At 37.5% G+C, this 9,658-nt stretch overlaps 1 protein-coding gene across 1 annotated transcript; it reads right to left on the reverse strand.

Annotated features, from left to right (window-relative positions):
• Positions 1 to 321: 321 nt before the first annotated feature.
• Positions 322 to 5,807, reverse strand: grk7b (G protein-coupled receptor kinase 7b). Its single transcript, XM_052097536.1, is given in 4 exon segments — positions 322 to 654; positions 3,115 to 3,396; positions 4,407 to 4,844; positions 5,208 to 5,807. Coding segments are annotated over 4 exon segments (1,653 nt in total).
• Positions 5,808 to 9,658: the final 3,851 nt, after the last annotated feature.

The raw sequence follows: 9,658 nt of genomic DNA on the forward strand, positions 1-9,658 counted from the left end.
TTAAACCACTGGAGTCGTGTGAATGACTTTTATGATGTCTTTATGTGCAATTTGGGAGCTTCAAAATTTTGGAACCCATTCACTTGCATTGTATGGACCAACAGAGCTGAAATATTCTTTTAAAAATCACAATTTGTGTTTTGCAGAAGAAAGAAAGCCATACATATCTGTGATGGTAATATATCTCACATATCTATGAGTAAATGATGAGAGAATTGAAATTTTTGGGTGAACTGTTTCTTTAAGAGAAAATGTATAAAGCACATTTCAATTAGTTAAACATAAAACAACAGATTTGTTGTGAAATATTTTCTCATTCTCTCACAGAAGAGTGCAAGATTTGGATTGTTTCTCATCATCCTCCAGTCTTCCTTTTGATTCCTTCCTGTTTGGGTCATTTAGCTCATCAAAAAGTCCACTGTCAATCATCTCCTGTTGCCATGGAATTGGCACTGCCCCTGTGCTGAATTCTTTAAAAAACTTCTCATCGTTGGCATCAAGTTCAATCCCTTTGACCTCTGAGAATTCTTTGATGTCGCCTGTATCTTTAGCGTACACAACGTTGGGTTTGGGCACCCATGGAGGTGCAATGAGCCCCGCCTCCAGTCGAGGGAAGTTGATAGATTTGAAGAACTCGTGTTTCCGAGGGTCATCCTCCCTAAAGACAAAAACAGTTCACAGGTAGTGCCATTGCATATGTGCAACTGTCCAACATGACAGAAATATAATGATATAAAACAGCCTGATCTCATGAAAACTATGCGACTGTGACGACATTTTGGTAAAATAATATTATTCATGACTCGTTTTGCAGCAGTTCCGAAGTAATATGGCACTAAAAGCGAGTTAAATGTTGTACAGCATGAATGTACAGCATTCAAAGTAATTTATAATTAGCTTCAAAAAGTGCTACAAGTGACTATAGGAATATATGTATATGTTAATGTCATTTAAACCTATGCCTATGCAACAAAACTGTTATGGAATCTCTACCTGGTGTCTTCACCCAGAGAATTAAATGACCCAGAGCTAATTTGGTATAACATTCATGCTTTACTCCAACCAAACCAACTGCAAACTCAATTACTGAGAGAGACTGATTTTAAACAGACCATTTCTTAGAATTGGTACCACACTGGCTTATTTCTGCTGACAGAGTAAATCTTCTGCTTCTAATCTGGCAGGCGGAGGGCAGAACTGGACTGACCATGTCCTAATAATGACCACCAGTGCAAACAGTGTGTCCTTTTGCCATGAAATACATAAACTCTGTTCCAAAACAAAATAAGCTGACTTGCATAAGTCAAGTCCAGCTCCCTGCATAAGCAGCTCCCTTCCTTCAGCATCCTAACTGAAATGAACCCTCATAAGTGACTGATTTGGAAGGAACATTCTACATAGGAACAAAGTAGTACATCATACATATAACATTCCTTACAAGAAGTGCACAGGAGTCTCAACGCACAATTGATTCCTATAGATTTTGATGTTAGCATGTTGCTAAGCTAACACTGTGTTGATAAAATATATATTGGTTAATTAGGGCTGTTGATTAAAGTTATTAATTCAGTTCGATTAATTATATAAAAATAATGTGTACAAAAATAAATGCAATTAATCATGCCCCTGGACGGTAATAAGGAATATTCCTACCTTCGGGGCAATTCATGCTTAAAGGGATAGTTCACCCAAAAATGAAAATTCTCTCTTCGTTTCCTCACACTTATGCCATCCCAGATATGTATGACTTCTTTTCTTCAGAAGAACACAAATTAAGATTTTCAGAAGAATTTCTCAGCTGTTTGGTCCTCACGATACAAGTGAATGGTGACCAAAACTCAGATGGTCCAATAAGCACATGAAGCACATAAAACGCACAGTGGTTAACTACATTTCTTCAGACGTGATATGATAGGTGTGGGTGAGAAACAGACCGATATTAAAGTACTTTTTTTACTGTAAATCTACACTTTAATTTTCACCTCCACATTCTGGTGTGGTTGTGACTTTCACATTCAGCCACCTTTTGGTCGGGGCTGGTCAAAGATGGAGATTATAGTAAAAAAGGACTTAAATATTGATCTGTTTCTCACCCACACCTATCATATCACATATGAAGAAATGGATTTAACCACTGGAGTCTTAAGGATTACTTTTATGCTGCCTTTATGTGCTTTTAGAACCATCTGAGTTCTGGCCAGCATTCACTTGCATTGTATGGACCTACAGAGCTGAAATATTCTTCTAAAAGTCCTTGTTTGTGTACAGCAGAAGAAAGAAAGTCATACATATCTGGGATGACATGAGGGTGATTAAAGAATTTTCATCTTTGGGTGAACTATCCGTTTGAAGTACTTCATGTTTTTACTAGTACCAGTCAACAGGGGGCCCAACTCCGATTGCAGGGGTCTCGAGACGTGATTTTTTAAAATTTATTTCAAACTACATTTAACTTGACATAGCGTCATAAAACCGCTGTGTTTATGAGGCGACACATCCAAAGTTAGACTCTGATGCATGCGAACATTGACATGTCCTTAGAAAAGCCCTTATAATAAATATATTAATTAAATTAAATTAAAAAGAAATTAGCGATTGTCAGCTCTATGGATAATATAATTATTTTGAAAATTACTTTATATTTTGCATCTATACTTTCAGTATTGAACAACATCATAATTTCTCTCATCTTGTCTGACGTTGTGTATTTATTTTTCATTGCGCTCCTTCCATGCAAAGAATAAATGAAATGCTGCCTTGGAATTTGGCTAAAAGAAGGAATGTGATGGCCAAAATATACTTTGCTTTTGCGTGTGCTGCTACAACCCATGCATAGTATGCATAATGGAAATATCGTCATCAGCACAGGCCACGCTGACTGTCCAAATGCAGACCAAAAGATTCATAAAGCAGTCATAGTGCGCATGCATCAAACTCATCCATAAAGGCTTGTGGTCAAGACTATGCTTTGAAAGACTTAACTGAACAAGACATAACAGCACATGAAAAACACAGTATACCCTCAGCCTTTAGAAGGCAAATTAATGAACCTTTTGGAATGCTGTCAAGTTAGGCAGCTCACTAGGTTTTCAGTTCACAGAACCACAGCAACACTGCCACTTACATGCAGCCAAGACGGTCTTCAACATTTTTTTTCAGAAAAAGACTAATGATGTCCTTGGTGGGAGCGTCAAACCCTTTGTGTTCAAATTTGCACTCATCTTCTAGAGTTCTTCTGGTTACCTCTTCTTTCTGGACTTTCTCTTTGTGTTCTTTAAAGGGCAAATGGCCAGCCACCATCTCATAGATACTACAACCCAGGGCCCACCAGTCCACTGACATACGATACGGTTCCTGCTTCAGAATCTCTGGTGCCATGTACCCTTTAGTGCCAGCCTGAGATGGAAAAGACAACAAAAGAGGCCAGAGGGTATGGGAGAGAAAAAGGGGTTATGAGAAAAACGATTTTGTGAAAACTATCAACATTCATTTTGCCACCTGAAATAGAAAAGGCAGTTTCTATCAAATCTAACATGGAACCAGCAGCAACCTTTTCATAATCCTCAATAAAACTTTCTTTAGGGGAGATTTTTATAAGTCTGTATAGTTATAGTAGCTTAGGTATATGTTAGTAGTGATAAATAGCTATTAGTACTTTGCTAGGCTATAACCATAGTGACTATAAGATTGGGGAAAACTGGGGGTAATATATTAAAGGGTTAATTCTCCCAAAAATGAAAATTCTGTAATAATTTACTCACCCTTATGCCACCCCTTTCTGCAGCAGAACACATATAAAGATTTTTAGAAGAATATTTCAGCTGTTTTGGTCCATACAATGCAAGTGAATGGTGACCAAAATTTTTGAAGCTCCAAAAATCATACAAGTTAGCATAAAAGTAATGCATATAACTCCAGTGGTTAAATCAATGTATCCAGAAGTGATATCATTGGTGTGGGGGAGAAATAGGTCAATATCTAAGTCTCAATATTAAATTCTCCTCCCTGCTCAGTCAGTCTCCACTTAAACTTTCACATTCTTCTTGTGTTTTTGGAGATTAACATTCTTTATGCATATCACTGGGCAGGGAAAATAATTTCAAAACTTGACTTATATATTGATCTGTTTCTCACCCACACCTATCATATCTGAAGATATGGATTTAACCACTGGAGTCATATGGATTACTTTCATGATGCCTTTATGTGATTTTTAGAAAGTCAACATTTTGGCACCCATTCACTTGCATTGTATGGACCTTCAGAGCTAAAATATTCTTCTAAAAATCTTAATTTGTGTTTTACAGAAGAAAGAAAGTCATACACATCTGGGATGGCATGTGGGTGAGTAAATAATGTGAAAAGAAATTTAATTTTTGGGTAAAAAAATTCCTGTTTGTCCTCACCTTTTGACAGATGGTTTTCCTGTTTGGAAGCTCCACGGCCAGACCCAGGTCCGACAGCCTGCACTGGCCCTGACTGTCCAACAACACATTCTCTGGCTTCATGTCCCTGTACGCAATATCCATAGCATGTAGATGCAGGATCCCATTGGTGATCTGAGCCGTGTAGTAGATGATACGCTCCATCTCAAGACCGTGCTCCCCAATGTGGTAAATGTGGTACTTCAGATCCCCTCCATTCATCAGAGTCATGACCAGACACAGGTGGGTCTTTGTGTGAAACGCGTAGGCCAGGTTCACCAGAAACAGGCTGTTCACCTTCTCCAAGATCTGTTTCTCCAGCAGAGCCATCTTCTCCCCTCCTTTCTTCTTCAGATGTTTCTTGTCCAGTTTCTTGCAGGCGTACATCTGACCTGTGTTTCTCACCTGAACAGCACACACCTGAAAAGATAGAGCAGAACAGTCAAAAGGCAAAAAGTAACTGTTTTTTCCCCCAATGAAAATCTAATAATTTAAAGTGATTTTATGGTGTTTTTTCTTCTTCTTCTTTTTTTTTTTACTTGACAGACCAGAGTAACTATTCACTTTGCATTACTGCTAAAAAACCCTGTGAAGGCCTGAGTTTAACTAGAGGTAGATACAATCAAAACACAAAAAGGTCAAAAGCAGTCGTTGGATCTATCAAGATGAGGAAATATTTATAGTAATGGAGAATTGGTGACATGTTCACATCTACAGACATATTTTTATTTCTTTAATGGGCTTAAAAATTGGCATCAAAAGGAGGATGGTAAAAACACTCACCTCTCCAAATCCTCCTTTCCCCAAAGTCCTGAATTCATAGAAGTATTTATCAGAGATTGTCTGCTTCTCAAATTCCTTCCATTGCAGAAATCGATCAAAAAACGGGCTTGTCTGATAATCGGTGAACGGATTTCCTTTCAGGAACTCGTGTGTTGCATCCTTCACTTGTTCCATCATCACCTCTTCAAAGTCCTTTTCCGAGACTGCTTTACACTTCTCTGCCACATCCCCAGTCAGAAAGGTCAAGAAACTCTTGGAATCGGCTTTGCAGAATTTGTTGATGATATTCTGCCTGGCTTTGTCCTTTGCACCTGCCTCCGCCAAATTCCAGTCATTCAACTCATCAAGGAACTCAGCAGCAGCAATGTATTCCGGACTGGAGGTTAAAAGGAATTGTCGAAAGCAAGTCTTCCCGATGGGTTGCTTCTCGCAGATCTGCTCAAAATCATTGGGAATACTTGCACGGACTGCAGTACACTGCTCTGGTTTGGGAAGGTTGAGGCTACGCCTTCGTTTCATCATCTCCTTGTCGTCTCGACTTTGTGCTTTCAGGTAGGCCGTGTTAGCCACAAGATTGCCCAGTCCGCCCATGTCACACATGGCTGTGGTTGGTGAAGGGTCAACGTGTGATGCTCCAGGTAACAATGAATAAAAAATGGGATGTGGGCAACCACTGTAGCTGGCTAGCTCTGAATCGCTGATGAGACAAACAGAATGAGGCTTCAAGTCTCAGTCTGAGTCTTCCACCATCACTCACGTAATTGCTCGAGCAGAATTAAAATCCCCAATAGGGATTTTCTCTTAAGCAAGTGCCTTTGAATGCTCATTCGCGGATGCTGCGCGCGGAAAGGAACTTATGCCGTACCTGACTTAAGAGGCTTTGGACTATGTTTAGCCACAATACTAAGTAACAGACAATGCCACTGTTGCCTCTAACAGTCCTCTCTGCTCTCAACGTCAGTGGTCCTTGTTAGTGCAAATCTTATTGCCACATTGCTTGAATGTTCTGGATGATTGCCAAGGCACAGCTGAGGTTGCTGGGATGTTCTGGCTGGTTGCTAGGGTATTGTTATGTGGTTGCCTGACTATTCTAGGTTGTTGCTTATTGTGCCCATGTCAAATAACTTAATGACCCAGTCTTTTTGATATGGCTTGGATCCATCCATCAAAGTAAGTCTTTGAGGTATCTTTCATGTCTATATCACAACCAGTGTAGTTATGTACATTTTAGACTTAATTCAAGGATTTAATGCCCAACCATAAGTATGAGCAATAGTATTATTGCACTAATTACACTAAATATAAAGCTTAAAACAAATGTTTTAGTGAATTCCCATTTACATTCTTGTCAAATGCCTTGCATTCAAGGGCATAGATTTGGCTTGATAATCGTTTGCACTTGCTTGTTTGGATTACGCCCCTGCTTGCACTCAGAAAGACACTTGGGTTAGTAGCTGATGCTATTATAGGTTGATTTTAGCTGTTTTCAGTTCTTTGAGAGTCTGAAATGCAAGATATTATCATTTTTTTCTTGCATAATTAAAACTTATATTACATAATATATATTTTTTGAACATTTAATTATATTTGATTTAAAAGGTAGTCTGAGGCCAGAAGGGAAAATGCTTTTATTTTGCGTTCGAATTTAATTAAAACATTTCTGTTACAAATTACTGTTGAGTGCAAAGGGTAAAAATGTTTTTATTTGAAATAACATATATTACAAGACAAAATAATAGCATAATTTAAACAAATGAACCTGTTAAAAAGTTTACACCCCCTTTAAAGTTGTGTGTTGATTTCTTGAGATCTATAAATGTGTTCACCTTATGTAATAGTTGTGTATTGGTCCCTCAATTGTCCTATGTGTCAAAAGCGAGATCTCAACATATAGCCACTGTTTGGAAGAACTCAAATGTGCAGAAGATGCTGGGAAACCAAAGAATGTGCAGTATTGGAGGAGGATTCATCTATTGAACAGTGGGCATCTTCACTGCTCAGGACAAAGCAGAGACTCACAATGAATAACAGTCACAAAAGACTCAAACAGTAATTTATTATCAAGGAAGAAACACTCAATATTAAGAACCAATGGGAAGTAAACTTTTGAATAGGATCATTTGTGCAAATCCAGTGATGTTAATATCTGTTAAATAAAAATTTCTTCATCAGGGCAGTACTACTTAAAACAAAAATCTATGCATTTTTTATGATCCCTATTATTTATTTATTTTATAATAAATATTTGTAGATTCTGCAAGGGGGATTCAAACTTGGGCGCTCAAATGTATATTATCAGCATAAAAATTTGAGTGATAAGTTTAATTGAAAAATGTACATACACTGCAAAAAATGATTTTCTAGACAAGTATTTTTGTCTTGTATTCCTGTCAAATTATCTAAACTTTCTTAAAACACGATTTATTTACTTGTCAAGCAAAATGGGATAAGATATTAAGTCTTGTTTTAAGATAAATCTGACTAAATTTAGTGAACTTTAGACTCAAAACAAGAAAAAAAATCTGCCAATGGGGTAAGCAAAATAAACTTAATACAAGTTTATTTATAGGGCAGAATCTTGATCTTCCATCTTCATTCTCTTGTTTTTCAAAATCTTGTAACTTGATTATTTTCAGTGATAAAAGGAAATAAAAAATCCTAAAATTTCATTGGGGTCTCTTATGGATACCACCGCAAGTGTTACTGAGAAGTAAACTAATATGCTTTCTGTTGTGGTACCTCTTTTCAGGACTTTGATACCAGAAGTCAAATATGTTTATCGTATAGATGAATACTATGGTCATCAGAAACAGCAAGACAGTATTTAGTATTACAAGACAGGTCAGTCGTAGGTCAAGTTTGTTTATTCCTGCTCTGGCTGTTACAGAGTGCAAATCTTTCTTTACATGTGATGCTATAATTAGACCTTTCACCTACTGTCTAGATTTATACTTGGCTAGCTGTTATAGACGGTTTTATAAAAAGTTACGCAATTATCAGACAAGTCTGCGTTGCTGTAGTTATATAAAGCCACTATTTCTGCCCAGGGACCCCCACACAAGTTATAAGACAACATAGGGCCCCAAAAGTCTAAAAATGTTTTTCTCAGTAAAACTGTATAGTATCATCCGGTTATAACATTAACAAACATTAATACTTTATGCAAGCGTTGACCTTGTTTCTCAGTTAACTAACCTACTTTACCTTTTCCATGTACTAGAATCATCACACCACTGTGTTGCCTGACAGAAAGTTATATTCATTTTTTAACAATGGTTTTATGCACTATAGATTCAATTGAATCAACATGCCTTGGACGCTTCACTAAATAATGTTACAAGAATAAGAAATATTTTGTTGTGAGCGAGGAGGAGGACGTGGCCGGGCCATGAGGGTGCACGGCCGGCGCTGAATCAACTTATCAGCGGGAAATCAAGATAAAGAGGAGCCGGAGACACCAGTTTGAGAGAGACGCATATTTACGCGTACTTATATTGTTTTAAGTTGAGTTTTACCATTAAACTTATGTTTACAGTTCAGCTGGTTCCCACCTCCTCATTGCCTGTCCTTAAACGGTTACAGTTGTTTAAAATTATTTAAAAGTCATCTGCAAGACAATTTTGTCACTGCTTGGCATGTCATGTGAACTACTCAAATGCAATTTAGTCCACTGCATTTAGCCTAGATTGCACTCTTGAGCAAAGCATTTAACCCAAGAATGCTCCAGGGGGACTATTAATAATATCAGTGTGGTATATGTTGCCTTGGAAGTTGAAACGTAAATGCGTCAAGTTAACAGTAAATAAATCTTTGTCTTGGAAATGGTCCTTCTTGTTTCCGGATTAATCACAAGCACTCAAATCCTGAGCTAATTGTTTAACCGGAATTAGCCAAAGGTGGGACTATAAGCAGAGGAATTTGATCCTGTCATGTGAGTTTCTGGTTTCATGTGTCTTGTTATCTTCTTATCAGTTCTGTTTTACTATTGGTTCCTGTATATTAGTCTTGACAGCATGTTCATTAGTTTAGTCTCATCATTGGCTGTCTATATCATGTGGTTACCCATGTCCATGTATTTAAGCCCTCATGTTTGCCATTGTTCTTTATCAAGTATTGTGGTTGTGTAATGCTCTTATTATTGTTATTGTTCATATCTCTCATTTCAGGTTCTCATTTCATTAAAGCTGTAGTCTAGTGTTTATTTGGTTTTCCACGTCTTGTAAATAAACTGCACTTGGATCCTTCACATCATCTCATCTTCGTCTAGTTCCTGTTTGCCTGTCTGCAATGTTACATACTTTTGGTCACATTTTATTTCATTGTCACATACTATCCAATCAAGCAACACCAAGATAATCATATCTGAAAATCATAAAGATATCCAATGATCAAGAAGACCAATTGCAAATGCCCTCCGAGATTCATTTCGGATGAACTCAAACCTCAAGAGG

This window comes from Xyrauchen texanus, chromosome 29 (assembly GCF_025860055.1).
Source record: "Xyrauchen texanus isolate HMW12.3.18 chromosome 29, RBS_HiC_50CHRs, whole genome shotgun sequence".
Taxonomy (NCBI): domain Eukaryota; kingdom Metazoa; phylum Chordata; class Actinopteri; order Cypriniformes; family Catostomidae; genus Xyrauchen; species Xyrauchen texanus.